Here is a 16781-nt window from a genome sequence, read left to right on the forward strand (position 1 = left end):
ACAGGATGGAAAAGATTTCAAAATTAAAGGTTGTATAGTTGGTATTTGGCATTTCTCGAGGTATAGGAGTTTCAAACTCCTTAAAAATATTGGCCTTGGACGTATATAAAATAATTGAATATACCTCTATTATGATTTTAGATTTTTTATTTTAAATCTGTTTATTATTTGTAACATATTAGATTCACATACTCCTTATTTATACATTAGGGTTAGGAAGCTGGGCAATAATAGCACCTCCACATCCCAAAGCACGTTGCTCCTGATTGGTTTATGAGGAAATCTAATCCCAAGGATAGTTTCCTATTTTTAGGTTGATTTCTTAAAGACCTGTTTGTAGTGATCAAAGATAATTTCTCCAGACTTGATCTTAGTTTCAATGATGTCTTGGAGCAGCCAAATAGCGGGTGACCCCCAGTCTGGCCGCCCCTAAGAACTGGCTACTTACTTGCTTTTAGTAAGACTACTTTGGTAAGCAAAATTGGATTATACTAATAGACTTGCTTATTGTATCTATCTTGGATTGTTTTACCTCTAACTAGAAATTTTGTAAGAGAAAGGGAAAAAAAAAAAACCCTTGGAAACCCATGCATCCATTTTGCTAAAAGGAAAAGTGCGATACCCTTGGTCAAGGAACCAAATCTGCTGATAGTGAGGGCTGTAACTTGGGGAAGCTTTGCTTGTAATCAATGACAGAACGACTGAAAGAGAGTAAAATAATGTCTCACTATCTTCTCTATTACTTAAAAAAAAAAAAATCTAGACATTTGACAAAGTCCATCAAAAGGGAAATCAACCACGCTAAAAAAATCCTTTGATTATTATTGTCAAGACAAAACTTTTTAAATTTGAAATTTTGAAGGGACCCAAAATTTTTATGGACAATACTCATCTAATGGTTACTTCAGCTAGGAAACTCCAATTAAGTTCCCTAATAAATCCTCCAACCACACAAAGAGTTACATCACCGAAGGTATTATTTATAGAGTTCATTTTCCTTTTGTTTGGCTTTGTTAATACTCTAGTAGGACCCAATCACATGGGATACAACTAAGGCCTAAGGGTGTCCCAATCTTGCCGTAGCTTCAACAAAGGATATTATGCACCTTTTAAGCTACTCTCACTTAAGAGCTCCTACTCAAAATGATTGTTATTATAGCTTTTGACCTTGACGATGCTTTAGCTTTTGGGTCAACTAATCTCCAAATAATTTTGTAAACTAATCAGGCAAACTTTTGACATCCTCGAGGGGTGCTCTGAATTCATATGAGATTGAGAATCTCTTGAACAATTCCTTTGAACTGAGATTACACGATACTCTTAACCTGAAAGTTAGGTGTTTACCCTTGATCGTCAACTATACAATTGGGCAATTTCATCCTAAACCCTAATTGTACAACCGAGATGAAGGTTACTCTTCATACCAATAAAATGTGAGTTTATCTCCCTTACCATTCAAGTCTTGGTTCCTCAATGATATAACCTTAGATATTTCAAAGGTCTTCAAGTCATGAGACTTGATCACTTGAGTCAAACACTTTAGTGTTATTTTAGATGAGTATGATTGGACTAGATTGAACTTGGTTTAGTCTTAACACAAGTGTAACTCCTTGACATTTTGAAGAGATATAGGCAAAGGTGATTTCTTCTAGTCATAGAGATTTCCATATCCATCGCAACAAGTGTAACTCCTCGACATTTTGAAGAGATGCAGGCAAAGGTGATTTCTTTTAGTCGTAGAGATTTCCATGTCCATCGCACATGGATAAAATATAATTGCATATCCCATGTACATAGAGATTAGTCGGTCCACGAACTTAGCCCGAATAAGATAATGAACCCAGCTTGTACATTTGTGTCTTCTATGTTGCTCCCATGATGTGGTCTAGTCGTCCACCATAAAATCACATAGATCAACCAATATAACCCATAGTACCGAACTCGTCACCCTGCAAAGGCTACAAAATCACATTTCTTACAATGGATAATTATACTCGTCCCCACAGCATTTGATGCCCCGCATTTTTAATATCATGTATGACTATAGATCACAGGCATCAGAATTCAGAATTCGGAAGCTTTGATTCCTCCACGGCATTCATCTTTTTCATGACACAGTTCTCGCCTTAGTTTCATAACAATTATGGCATTTATTAGGAACAACATTATTATAATAAAAACAATAATAGTGCAACCCTCATGCATTGCCATTCAATGGAACGTTGTCACAATACAACAGCAAAACCAATCTTTTATCCTCATCCATGTCCTGGATGAGCATTGTTCACTGAAAAAAAAACTAACAGCTGAGAGAGAGAGAGAGAGAGAGAGAGAGAGAGAGAGAGAGAGGAGAAACAAAATATCAACTCCTATGCCAGGTGAAGGGGTTCAGGAGCCAAAAATGCAGGCCACCATAAAGACAAACCAAGAAAACCGCAGCAAGAAAAATAATTCTGCCACTCATGGATGTGTACCGGGAACCCAAGGAGGGTGCAGAGCTACAAGAGTAAGCTTAACTGAAATCAGGCTTCTCTGGGTAAGTGCAGCCAGACCTTTGAATTATAACATTTGCCGCATAGCATCCAGCTCTAACACAGTCTTCAATGGGCTTCTCTTGAATCAGCTGAGACAAAAATCCCCCAACAAATGCATCCCCTGCCAACCCCACCAAAATTTAAAATTTCAAATTCATAATTATCATTTGGACAACATAAATACCGGTATGACTAACTGAAGAATAGTCTAGGCATTACTCTTATGAGCAAAGAATATTTTCTTCCAATAAACAATTATATTTTTTATCATCTTTTCTACATGGAGCATATGGGTATAAAGAAGCAAATAACTGTGGCATGAAAAACAGGTCTTTCACTAGAGTTAAATATCAAAATGCATTTGATGCATGCATACATAGGGGTGCACTCAATCAACATTCAGAGCAGTGATGAAAGAGCTACATACCTGCCCCATTAGTATCAACGAGCTTTTCCTTGGGTAGCAAAATCACAGGAAATAATCTTGCTTTCCCATCCGCAGCAACGACGACAGGATCTGCACCCTGTGTGATTACGGTAATCCTCTTGTGTGTTTCTGAGGCCTTGGGCCATTGGGAAATCTTTATAGCAATCTCCTCAACATTATCAGTCTAGCATAGAAAACAACCACCACAATCACATAAACTTGGAAAGGAGAATTATTAATGAAGTCCTCAGATATAACAAATCTAAACCTAGTGCTCGTTTACCTCCCAACCATGAACTTTAGAGAAGGTCCTCGCTTCCGTTTCATTTCCAAAAACATAGTCCATGTACCTGTATAATACAGGCTCATCAGCATTGAGCTTGATGGTAAAGCATAATAAAATAGGGAGATATGAGGCTTACGGTAGGGCATTCACTTGCACGTCCTTGAAAAACTCACATATGAAGGGAGCAGAAAGATTCATCATGAAAACCTACAGTTGTATGAGATGACAGAGTCAAGTTTTTATTTTTTATTTTTATAAGTGAGAAGGGAGACGCAAGTTGATTGCTGAATAAAATGAAAAGCTAAAGTTGGAGATATTTTTGTTCACATAGTGTTGTGTTCACCTTATTGTTAGCAGCCGCATGTTCAGCAACAAGTTGAATTGACTCTGGGGATACAGTAAGGAAGAACCCAGCAATGTAGAAATATTTGGCCTTTTCAACTGCTCCAAAATGAGTGTGAATAATGAATAAATTTGATAGGCCAACAAACTCACAAAAAAGAAACCTGAAGCAACGTGAAAGCAAAAGTACAATACCCAAAGCCCAATTTTCTGGCCTCTTCAGGTGTTCAGATTTGTAACAGTTTGCAGCCGACAAGTTGGCAACCAATGACCTGCACCACTTTTAATCAGAAAACTTTCATCCAGAATATCAAGAAAATACTCAATTAATTGAGCTGATCTTGAAAACATCACGTATGTTGCTTTTTGCTCCATCTTATTAAAAATATAAGGTCTATGCTGCAATCTTTGCATCAGAAACTTGGGTGCAGAATATGCACCACTCAAATAAAAGATGACTAAATGAGAATGGTGAATTATACAAAAAATTAAATTTCTCAAGAATATTTGCACCATAAGAACACAAGTGAACGCTCCAAAATATAATCATTAGGGTATAAATCCTAGCCTCATGTTCCACAAATCCGCAAACATCCTTCGACAAATATGGCATCACTTGCCAATCATCAGGTAATAAAAAATAAAGCAATATTATTCTAGTAGTGTAATGAATATGTAAAGAGAACTAGAATGCAGTTAAAATCTTGTGCTAGCTATTCTACATTTTTTTCTAGTTTGAAAATAACTCAATAGTCCCATAACAAGTAAATGATAAATAGGAAAAAGGGGGATGCAAATAATCATGAACATAAGAACCTCATCAAGAATGAGATCAACCGAAGTCTGGATTTATTGCAAGTTTCTAATTGTGAGTCCCAAGGTTTCATTAACTAAGTTCTTTATGATTATAAACTATTTTTAAATAGGGGTCAACAAGCTCCCCCCTTAACCAATGCATGTATATTCAAATTTCACATGGTTTCAATAATGAAAAATTCAATGTAATGGCAATTTCAATTAATTCATCATAACATCCATTTATTCTCGAACAATTCATCCATATCCACAATCTTCCATCAACAATCATCCATATTTCATTCATAAACAATCTACCAGCACATCCAAATAATTCTCAACCCCAGCCAAATATTCAGCACATTCACAACGTTAACCCCAACTGCATCCACATTCATCACGATCAAGACATCAATATACTGGCATAATATGCATAAATAAACTGAAAGTCAGCATAGTCAATACATAGCATATATACTCCTACTTTTCTTACTTCTCCCCCTTTGTCATCATCAAAAGAAAAACTTCGAGGAGGTGGTCAACAAAGAAACCATAATATGAAATTAAAAGCAGGATAAATATTTAACAAAACAATACAACCCAAGTTTTTTAAATACAACCAGATAAATACAAACACAACCAAATACAGTAGAACAAATAAAATCAAATCAAAGGCAGAAGGTTGTCTGCATCATATATATCATTTGGTCAAATTTGCTCTGCTGATGCAAAGCGAGAAAGGCAGAATCTCCCTAGATGGTGGCCGCCACATGTTGAGCTACTTCATCCAATAACCAATCTACTCAACCTGCCTGTCGAGCTGCTCCATCCGATTATCCAACTCTATGAGCAGCTAGCATGTCTCATCTTCAGAATCAGAGGCATCCAGAACTGCAGAGGGATCCTGCTGAGGAACAGATCAGTCCACACACATACAGGCAAGGTGTGGTAGTCCATGCCGTTCGGGGCCTCTTTTGAATAAACTTGAAAGTAAAAGCACTCAAGAGAGGACCATCCCCTGAGATGAGAACGAACATTCCCAACAGCCGATTGGAATACCTCAATTCAGAGAATGATATGACCAAAAACTAAGGGAATTCAGTGGACAAGGGTATAAAGAATTTCATTTTAAAAGTTGGTGAGTTTGTCAAAGTGTTGCTGTGAGGTTAACCTAGCAGTTTTATTTGCATGGTGGAATTAGGCATACACAACGTACCACAGGAGAAAAGGATCAAGAGAACCACCTAGGAGGATGGATAATACAACAAATTAGTCTGATCATGGTCTCTAGACACAGGCATATTTATGTAAAAAGTATGAAATGGCCCCCATATGTGAATATTTGAGGGAGGGTAAAACGTCTGCCAAGAAATTTTCCAAGTTTAAAAAGGAGATAAGAGTGTTCTTCCTCTGTCACAAGATCAAGGTGGTGGTCAAAGGCTTGAGGAGCTTGGACCACCAGGTGTATTAATTTCATTGATTTGGCATCACCATGATTCATCTACCTCTGGTAGGACGACTAGAGAAGACCATTTTGAGGGAAAAAAAAAAAACCAATAGAAATAAAGATAGGTAGGAGGAGAAATTAATCTAAGTGGATTTGGAGAATAATGGAGGGTTTGTGGTGCGGATCTAGGGCAGACAAAGAGACTTTTTTTAATGGACCAGCAAGATCAGTCGACGAGGCCTGGATTCTGCCTAGACTGGTTGAACATTTGGAAAGACTGGTGAACCAAGCAACCCTACTAACCCAACCTGATTGCCCATTTCTGAAGGCTGGTCAACCATTTTGGCCTTCAACCTAATTCAGTCAACCCTTGAATGAAAATGGACAACCTACCCTTGAAACCTCACCTACCCAAATATCCTCCCAAAACCGAATGAAATTCCCATTTTCAACTCTAAATCAGGTAAGATGGAAAAAATGACCAACACTTCAAGGGGATTGCACAAGCATTGGCACTGCCTCTAATATCCCAACCATTTGCACACAATGCCATACTTCTAATAAGTAATAACCTAGTACAATGAGGAATCAACCTAAGTAAAACCTCCTTAACCATTTCCCAACCAAAGAAATATTTTAGACACCACATTCCCAAGGTCCAAAACCCCTTTTGAACTTGGGCCTTCTTCTTGTACCCCATAACCAACCACAAAAAATTATCATAAACCTCTCTAGGGCAACAGCCACTCGCAAGAACTCTAAAAGATAAAGAAAAGAAATGGGAATATCAAAAAGAGCCACAAATGCCACTCATGAGTAATGTGAACTCCTATAAAATAAGCCCTCCTCCACCCCTTCAGCCTACTACCTCACCCTCTCCACCACCAAATCCCAAAAAGTATGCCCCAAAGGGAAAGACTCAAATAAGTCGAAAGCCAATCTAAAACGGTGCATCACATCCCTTCCCATATTGATGTAGGATGAGAAGCGGGTATTTGGATGGATCATTTCAACTCAATTTGAAGGCCTGCGTCAAAGAACAGGATCAATGGTTTATCGGGTCCTAAAACCAAATGTGCTTAGTTAGTTGTTTGAGAGTTTGCTTGTTTTAGGATTATGTATGTTAGGCTTGTTTGTAGTATTTGTGCATTCTAGGGGTATGATTGTAATTGTAATGTAGTTTTTGGGGTTTATATGTAATTTCATGTGAAGAGGCTTTCTTATAAATAATATGTGAAAGCCATGTCGTAAGCAGTTATTGTTGAATTTGAATTTGAGAAGTGAACGTGAGTTCCACCTTGTATCTCCTCTCTCTTCCCTTCCCTTTCCTTCCTCTCCTCAATTTCTTCTAATCTCTCCCATGGCTGCAGATCCTTGATGCTGCCCCTGCATCACATATTAATACCTGCCACAGCGCTCTTCTGATCTTCAAATCCAATATTTTCTTGAAAATTTTAAGGTGTTAAAACCATTCGGAAATTTTACAACATTATATTTGAGAAAAGGAATGGTATCATAGGGAAATTGAAGATAAGACACTAGAACCACTGTAAGAACCCGAACTCGGAAAAATAAAAGAAAATGAATATAAAAGAGAGAAACAAAGGAAAATAAAAGAAAAAAAAGGAATTGGGAAAGTGGGGACCCAAACCGGCGATAGTTTTATGAGCCGGAAGAAAACCGGCCACGGTTTTGTGTCAGCCGGGCCAGTCAACCACAAAACTGGCGACGGTTTTGTGGATACAAGGGAAACCAGCGCCGATTTTCCTCTAAGCCAGCACCTATAAATAGGTTTGAGCTCATTTTTTTAGAGAATTTCAAATCTCTATCTTCTCTCTTCTAGGGTTTCGAATCTTTTTCACCAAAAAGTCTTTCCGAGCTCTTCTTTGCTTCTCGGTTGCCTCTCTCACCCTTAGTTGAGCAAGTACACATGTTTTCACCGATTAAAAGTTCTAGGGTTTTGTTGTTTCGAGCCATTCGGGTTCGTTTTTCCGAAAATAGGTAAGGGGATTTGTTTACATCAATTATCTTTGAAATCTGATCCACTAGAACTATAGGTTATGATATTATGCACGATATGACTGCTTATTTGGAAAATTTCACCGGTAGAATTGCTGGTTTTTCGGTTTTACAGTTTTGGTAAAAACTAGGGTTTTGGGGTATGGTCTCCAATCTTCTTAAAACTCATTTATTTGTAGTAAACTCAAAGTAGGAGATGCTTGAAACCCTTGTTTTCAATTTAAATGATATTTTACGAACCATATGATATACTAATGCTTTTAATACCAAATGAGTGTGGCATGAGATGTTAAATGGAAATATACTAAACTGAGAAATATGATTATGAGATATGGGAACTGGAGTTCCAAAATGCTTATCAAGAAATGTAGAAAGAGATGTCGATTAAATACCAAGCTATGTATGTACCAAGGTTAAACCGAGAGCTGTGTGTGTTGGTTTATACCAATGAATGAATGAATGAAATGTGAAAAATACTGGAACTACTTAAATGCTTTATGAATGAAAATAAGTTACTGTGCTTTCGATATAAATTGTATATATGATATACGAACCGCTTGAGAAAGCTTGTTACCAGGAAAGCACGATACCGTTGTGAGCATGAAAGGTACAGTGCAACCACATGTAATTCTTGAGTGTGGGTATCGTACTAGTCGACTTGGTAGGAAGGGCCACTAGTTGATCACGGACCAGGGTGGCGTAGGCCAAGTCGGACTGGAGAATGCTGGTACCCCCAGGACTAGATCAGAGCACTATGAACGCACAAACCGTGCCATGGGGGAAGTAAATGGTGTAGTTATGATGTTTCAAAGCTGAGATGAGTTCATTATGCATATACATGATTTAAAAATAAAATGGGCAAAGTTACAACTTTAAGAATCGAGCCCAAGGATCGTACAGTGTATGGGTCTGTACCCTACCCCAACCTTGGGGACTCTCGCTTGTAATGAATCGAATTATCTTATGTAGGAATTTTGTATATATCTTCTATATTACAGGTTTATGAATGTTTTAAATGTGTAATCGTTTTCTACTAGAATAAACTCATGTTGTCACACACTAATGTAATATGATCTACCTTACTGAGAAGTGTCTCATCCCAATATACAAATCTTATTTCAGGTCCTACAGGAAACCGGTCTTAGCATTCTAGAGGGATTCTGGAGCGTAGTGTTTTTGTTAGTTTATGTAAGTTCTTGTATATGTACTAGGCTTTGCCCAGGTTGTCCTTTTTGGGGGAAACTATGATGGCAGGTTATGTTTTTAACACTTATGGATGTATGCGAGGAAACAGTTAGAGACTCTGGTAAATTTTTATTAAAAAATATATGTTTATGTTTTCCGCTATGTATGATCAAGCAGATCAATATGGAACATCCATTTTCCTTCATTTGGGTGGGTTGTATATGTACGGTATCAAAGATCTGCATGTTATGTATGGTTAGTGACACTCCGAGCCCACCTATAGGGTCGGGGCGTTACAATCACCTTCCTACCTATATTACTATGCCAAATCACATGTAGGTCTTGAGCATGCTTAACGCATGAACATAAATAAAAATCGCAAAAAAAGGTCTCGTTGTTTCAACCCCTACTAGGCCTTAAAACCTATCCCTCGTTAACCATTCACTATGATAGACATACTCTAGATAAAAACCCTTTCATCCATTTCCTCCAAATATCTTCAAATAACACTTCTTAGCCATCACCTAGTGCATAAAACCCCAACTCACGATATCATAGCATTTTTCAAAATCCGATTAAGACTTCCCTCCCTACGCTCCTCCTCACATCCTCAACCACTTCGTCGATAACAAAACCGCAACTAAAATATATCCTTAACAAATGCACTGTAGGAGATTGCTCCAAAGTAACAAACACCTCTTAGAGCCCCTCGGGCAAAACCTTAGCCAATATTTTGTAAATGCTAGTAACCAAGCTAATCAATCAAAAGTCTCTCACTCTCCTAGATAGCTCGTTTTAGGAATAAAAGTAGAATTCACATTTTTTCCCACCATCCCCTTCTAGTGAAACTCATGAAAGAACTCCAAACAAAAAAAAATCCTCCTAGAACACCTCTAATTATTCTAAAAGAAAGCTATTGTAAACCATCAGGGCCTATAGCCTTAGCACCCTAACCTCCTCAATGACAAGTGGTCTCTCTAACCAAACAATAGGCCTTGATCAATCAGACTCCAATCAAAACACTCTAACACAGCAACTTGTATTCACAACCCTTAGCGTATAGCTTCCTATCAAAACTCAATCGCCTCCTTGATTGTGTAGGATCTAACACCACACTACCCAAGTCTAACTTCAAATCCTTAATAACGTTTTTTCTCCTCCTCTTAGCTAACCTAATAAAACAAATTGCAGCTATTTTTCCCCAGCACCCCTGAAAAAAATCCATAACATCATCCTAGATGACCTCCTAACTATTTTGGAATAAAGCTATCATAGAACCATGAGGGCCGAGCATAATCCCTCTCCATCTCAATTCTCAAACACTGCCCCTAACCTCCTCAATGCTGAACTGTAACCAGAAAGCTATGTCCCCACCAATATGACTCCAATCAAAACCCCCCTGATCATCAGACTTATCATTGGAGCCTATACCCACATCTCTCAGTGTATAGCTTCCTATAGAAACCCAAAATCGCCTCCCCAATTGCTCAGGATCTAGCACTATACTCCCCAAGTCTAACTCCTACTCCTTAATAATGCTTCTCCCATTAGCTACTCTATGGAACAACTTGGAGTTGCAGTCCCCCTCCTTCAGCCACTGTATCCTAGACTCCTATCTCCAACTAATGTCCTCTCATAAGTCATAAAAGGATCAACTCCAAGTCATTAAAAGGTGGCCCTTTCTAGTCCTACCCTCTCCACCAACCAAACCAGCAAGAATAACATTCTTCCTCGCTTTTATGTTCTAGTACATAATTCGCATAGTATGATGATTTGGGGCAGCGAGATTGTTAGAAGCAGCGAATCGGAGACAATATTTAAGGTTGTTGAGGTAAGAGAGTTTTTTGCATCTCTATACTTCAACATTCATAACACATTAACCCACTAAAAAGCATCTCTCACCACACTCCCCGAGTCTCAACAACTACTTAATAAAGGCTTTTCCTCCGCTTTCATTAGCAATCTAATGAACAACTTGGAGTTAAAGTCCCCCTCCTTCACCCTTTATCCTAGATTTCTTTCTCCAACTAATGTCCTCTTGGCCAAGGATCAACTCAAAATCATGACAAAGGCGACCCTTTCCACACCCATCCTCTTCACCAGCCAAACCAAATTTCCCCCCAACCGGCCAAACACTCAATATCATCAAGAATAACATTCTTCCTGTCTTTTTATGTTCGAGCACATCACTCGCACAGACCAACAAATTAAAATCAGAATTTATCACGATTTGGAGCATATCATATCATATCAGAAACAGTATTTGACACTGTTTAAGTAAGAGAATTTTGTATCACAGTACTTCAACAGTCAAAGGATTTCACCAAGTCAAAATCATCACTCATTTTGCAGCAAATTACACGGAACTCAGTTTTTCCAGTAACAAATCTGTATTAAGTCCAAATGCAGTCATATCAAGCATGAACATCAATACAGTTTTTATAGTTAACCTTTTGTTACCTGAATGCAAAAATACGCTGCAAGGTTAAATTTATAATTCTTTACGATCTGATTTTCTCAATAAAATTTTCAAAAATAAAAATCTACACAGAAAAAGAATCCAGATTTTTAACGATGAGTCATGGGTATCGGTAATGATAGCAGATGAATGGAGCAACTTGGCAATGGAAGAGAAAAACAAATCTTCAAATTTTCAAATTGGTAGTATAGATCAGCTAAATGCATTAAGGACCACAAGCATCAAATCTGAGCACATATCAGAACAGGCATGATTAACTGACCTCTCGCCACGAACAACACAGACGGCACATGTACCAGTTGGGACAGTGTCAACTTCATAATAATGAGCCTGATTATAACAAGAGAACTAATATGTAACACAGAGCCAGATGAATATAGAAAAGAAGTGCCTAAGAGAAAAAATGTGAAGAAACTTACATTAACACCAGCAAGTCTTACATTCTTCTTCATCTCCTCCCCGAACTTATCCTTCCCAATGCAGCCCATATAACTAGTTGCACCGGGAATTTGGAGCATCCACTGCCCAACAGGCGAAAAACACAAGTCATTTTTATAATGACAAAATAGAAAAATTATCAAGCCCTATCACAGTCATCCAAACAAACCTGGGCAACTTTTATTGAGTTTTGAGTTGCACCTGTGACGAATGTGCAATACAACTAATTAGACAAGAATAAGCTGAGTTATTAAAGAAATGGCACAAAAATTTGAAACAGTATAAGAACATAGAAAACAGAATTATTAAAGATCCAAAATCAATAAACTGCATTACCTCCAGCAATATACTCCACATTGTAACTAGATGCCAAGTCATCATACCTAACAAAATTCATCCATATAATTAGTAAAACAAAGTGCAAATTTCAACTGCCATCAAGAGCTAGTGATCAACAAATTGTGGTCAAATTCGTTTCAATGATTCGACTGTCAGATTCCATTTGATGATATAAGCCACTTCTTGTTTAATGTATTATATCTATTTTGATGTACAGATATGCAAAATGAAGCTGTGCAAAACATGATGTTCACAAGACAAATACCAGATGAGCAAAAGAAACACAAATTTTCCACAAATCAGACGAATTTAATGAAACCAAAATACAAATATATAAAGATAACAGGTCACATAAATAGAAAGAACTCACATGGGCAAGTGCTTGTCCTCAGCAAGAATAGCATTGTTTAACTTGATGTCATATCTGTTAAAAAAGCAATCTTTTCAGTTCTCCAAAACATGGATATTTAATCATAAACAAGAAAATGGCTGGCAGGTACAAATAAGATGCACACAATAAATAAATTTCAGTAAATTCAAATCCTTTGATTCTTACACCATGATATAGAGGAGAGAAAGAGGATGGAATGAAAGAAGAGGAAGGAAAAATAGGTGGAAATTTCTTTCTTTCATTTGGTAAAGGAACGATGGAAAATGGAATAAAGGAGGTTTCCTCTCCAACTCAAAACCAATCCCTGCTAAAGAGAGAGGAATATATATGGAAGATATTTGCCTCTCAAACGAAGCAATGACCACCACTCCTTCCATTTTCCTTCAATCAAGAAATTGGAGAAGCGAAAGGTAACTGCACATTCATTCCATACCCTTTCCCTCTTTTGCTCTTTTTAATTTCCATCCCTTCTCCTTCCTACCAAACAGTCTTGGGAAATGACATATAATAGAATGTACACATTTAAATTTTGCATTCAAGAATACCATGACAAAAAATAAATAAATAACAGAAAATAGTATAAAATTATAAACAATAAAATATAAATGCAACAAGAAAAACAATGAAAGCTTCCAGCTTTTGCCACCCCGAAAAAAAAAATACAATGATCAACCTGCATATCTAACACAAAACATATGATAGGGTATCTGAAAATTATTTGAGCATATTAGATATCAACTGCTGCAAAACATCAGCATACCACAATATACAGCTTTCAATTCCAGGAATTATCAACTCTAATAACCAAAACTAAAAACAAACATTAATAATACACATCCGAGATCAACAAAATCGCCATATCAGAAACAAAAAATTAAATGACATCAGTATGGACAACACCCCGCCCCCCCAACTATAGTGGGAAAATTAGCAGATCCGAATGTTTAAAAGCATAAAAGTCCACATCAGATATATGATATTCTTGGCAAAAACAATTAGCACACAACAAATTAGTATAACAGAAAAGCATATGGGCAATGGGTCAAATATTGGACAAGATTTTAAGAGATACAATTGGATGCCTTAAAATAAAAATAGTAAAAATAATGAAAAAGGGAAAAGAAAGCCATATAGGCTGTTGAGAGCATATTTATGATTATGCTAAATGCTGAACTCGCCTCTTTCCAGACTACCAATGCAAATGCAGCCTTGCAGACCAATGTGCAAATTAAGAAACAAGGAAGAATCTTGATTACAGATAATTTCAATTAATATATAAGAGTAGTTTTTTTTTTTTCTAGTTCTCTGCTTGTTTAGGTCAAAATATAAAGAAAAGAAATGCATTCAAACCTCTCAAGGTAATAGATGATGTCACTCATCATTATAATTGTAATATTACAAGATTTAATTATCAAGGATCTGCATTTCTTATGCTAGAATGCTAAATAAATTTGACATATCTATCTTAGAAATGTCAAAAATATCAACTAGGAGGCAATCTTCATTAAATCTGGTATATTAAAAGCTAAACAGAGCATAAATATCCAAAATAGGAAGCAACCTTTAAGTGCAAAACTACAATCAACAAATATCTAGTACTTCAGGTTCCAATAATTGCTCGCTTGAGGTGCAAATTCTTGGATCTAGTAAGCCTCAAATACCTAACAGATTTCAAACTAAGTATTGGAAATCTGCAATTTCATCAATCAAATAGAATGACTTCAAGCTTCCAGTCTCAGCCCCCGTTGGTTTTTTCTTCAATTACTTGGGGGGAAAAAAAGTCTCTCTTGAAATCCCCAATGCAATTTGGCGCGCTTTTTACTAGATTTTCTTCTCAAATTCACAAATCAGTGATTTAATCAAACTTCATCATTCCAAGCAGCAGACATGATCAAACTATGAGCAACTATTGAAAACAAAAATCTGTTTGAAAGGCTACATATCGTTGGAGTACAGCTCCTTGAGTTTAAAAGGCATACGCAAAGCACATACACAATTCGGGAAAACCATTCCAAAAATAGCACACGCATTTTTAGTGCTTCCCAAAAACCAAAAAAAAAAAAACAAACAAACAAACAAACAAAAACAAAAACAAAACAAAAAAAAAAAAAAAAGGGAAATCGCAGCTCTCAAAACAAGTCGCGAAATCACACAAAGAAATCCATGCTCAACAACCTGAATACGATCAAATAAACCCACGCGAATGTGCGTGGAAATGCGTATTTGTATAATATAAACTGAAGCAAGTGCGGATGCTTGCGCATTCGGCATCTACAGGTCTGTCGGCGCCAGTAACGAAAGGAACAGAGAATGGCGTAAACCAGGATCAGATCTAAATTATAACAACAGATGAAAATAGAAAGAGAAACGGGGAGAAACTCACTTCTGCAGAAACTGCTCGTCCACGACTGCTGATAGGTCCAGCAGGGGGTTTCCCATCCCCAACAGAATTCCCTCGCGCTCCATTGCCGATTTGATGTTTCAGAGAGAGAGAGAGAGAGAGAGTATGGTGCAGAGATCTGGCTCGCCGGCGTACATATATTTCTTCGCGTAAAAGTTGGGCAAGCTGTCGCAGCGTCGCCAGCCCTCAGAGTCATGGCAATTTATAGAGTTTCACTTGGAGAGCGTTTGGACCTGGACTTGGGCTTTGCTTCCAAAGCCCATCATGCTATGTTCAAAAAAAAAATATAGACTAGGATTCTAGATGATCTCTCAATCAATCCAATTAAGGTAAATCAGTTTTAAGATCTTTTATTATTGACACTGCTTTCTTAAATTTTAAAAAATTATTAAAGTTTTTAAGATTTAATGGAAAATAGTTTTTTGAGTTAACTATCTGTTAATGGTTGAATTTACATGAAAAATAAACTTTACTTTCTAAAAAAATGACATTTTACTTTTTCCATTCAATTGTAATAAGCCAAGTTAGAAAAAATGATTTGAATTTAACAAATTAAATCGATAAAGTTGGATAGTTAAGTATATATTTAAAAAAATGAACAGATAAGCAAATTAACTATTGATTTTAATCAATTTGAATCAACTAACTAATATTGTAGAGACCCGAACCCGTAAAATAAATAAGAAAAGGATAAAAAGGGAATTACAGCAGGGTTCGTCGACGAACTCCCTTCAGTTCTTCGTCGCAAAAATTCAGAACATCGTCGACGAAGAAATACCGAGCGAACCAAAGAAAATATCCGTATGGGGTTCGTCGACGAAGGTAGAGTGTAACGACCTACTATTCATTGAACATTTTTTTTTTCTTATCTGTAAATCATAATATTATTTGTCTGAAATACTACTAGTAACATCCCAGGCCCAAAGGAACACTGTGAAATACTCTGTGCATTATACAACACTAGGTAGCAGTAAACAGAACTAGAAACTGCTATGTACAATACAATACCAGAAAACTATAGAATTCTAAAATATATTTATAATACTAAATACCCAGTAACGTCGCTATAATCTGAAAACTATCCCAAAACTTTGGTATCTCAAAAACCTACCCTTTTCTATAAGGGCAGCACAAGTCAACCTCTACCCGCGAACCTAATCTGCTCGCCTAACTGAATCTCCTGAAAAATGATAAGTCACTAGGATGAGACAACGCTCAGTAAGTGGAAATATGCTATTACTAGTGTGTGACAGTTGAGTTAATCATTTAAAATACTGTAATCTGAGAAAACTGGTAAACTGTATAGAATATATATCTATCATGTAATTTTTAAAATATAACTATGTATCTGAGCTTGCTATCTGAAGGTACTGCTAATATAATAATATAAACTGTTGTTGTGTGATATATATGTACATAGAAACTTCTGCTATATCCTGGGATCTATATATCATGATATATCCCCTCATGATAGGGTTATGCGGCCCGTAGGCTGGATTTACTCTAGTCGACCCTCCAGGTAAGTCAATCTCTATCCCCCGCCAATCTGTAATGATCTATGAAGATCCTAGTCCACTGCAATCACTCCGGGTTATCTCAAACCTCTGTCATTGTCTAACCGGCTATCTCAACCCAACATGCTAGGGAGACTGAAAATATCTCCAAGCATGGTTAGACGGAATCCACATGCTATCTGAG

At 36.9% G+C, this 16781-nt stretch overlaps 1 protein-coding gene across 1 annotated transcript; it reads right to left on the reverse strand.

Moving 5' to 3' along the window:
• Positions 1 to 2186: 2186 nt before the first annotated feature.
• Positions 2187 to 15319, reverse strand: LOC131165389 (adenosine kinase 2-like). Its single transcript, XM_058123131.1, has 12 exons — positions 15066 to 15319; positions 12662 to 12715; positions 12289 to 12335; positions 12122 to 12153; positions 11934 to 12035; positions 11777 to 11844; positions 3785 to 3861; positions 3591 to 3688; positions 3384 to 3454; positions 3245 to 3311; positions 2962 to 3145; positions 2187 to 2655 (listed from the first exon to the last, which is right to left on the reverse strand). Exons 1-12 carry the CDS (start codon positions 15146 to 15148, stop codon positions 2513 to 2515), a joined length of 1026 nt encoding a protein of 341 aa, XP_057979114.1. The 5' UTR covers positions 15149 to 15319; the 3' UTR covers positions 2187 to 2512.
• Between the last annotated feature and the right edge of the window lie 1462 nt (positions 15320 to 16781).

Source organism: Malania oleifera, chromosome 10 (genome assembly GCF_029873635.1).
Source record: "Malania oleifera isolate guangnan ecotype guangnan chromosome 10, ASM2987363v1, whole genome shotgun sequence".
NCBI lineage: Eukaryota > Viridiplantae > Streptophyta > Magnoliopsida > Santalales > Ximeniaceae > Malania > Malania oleifera.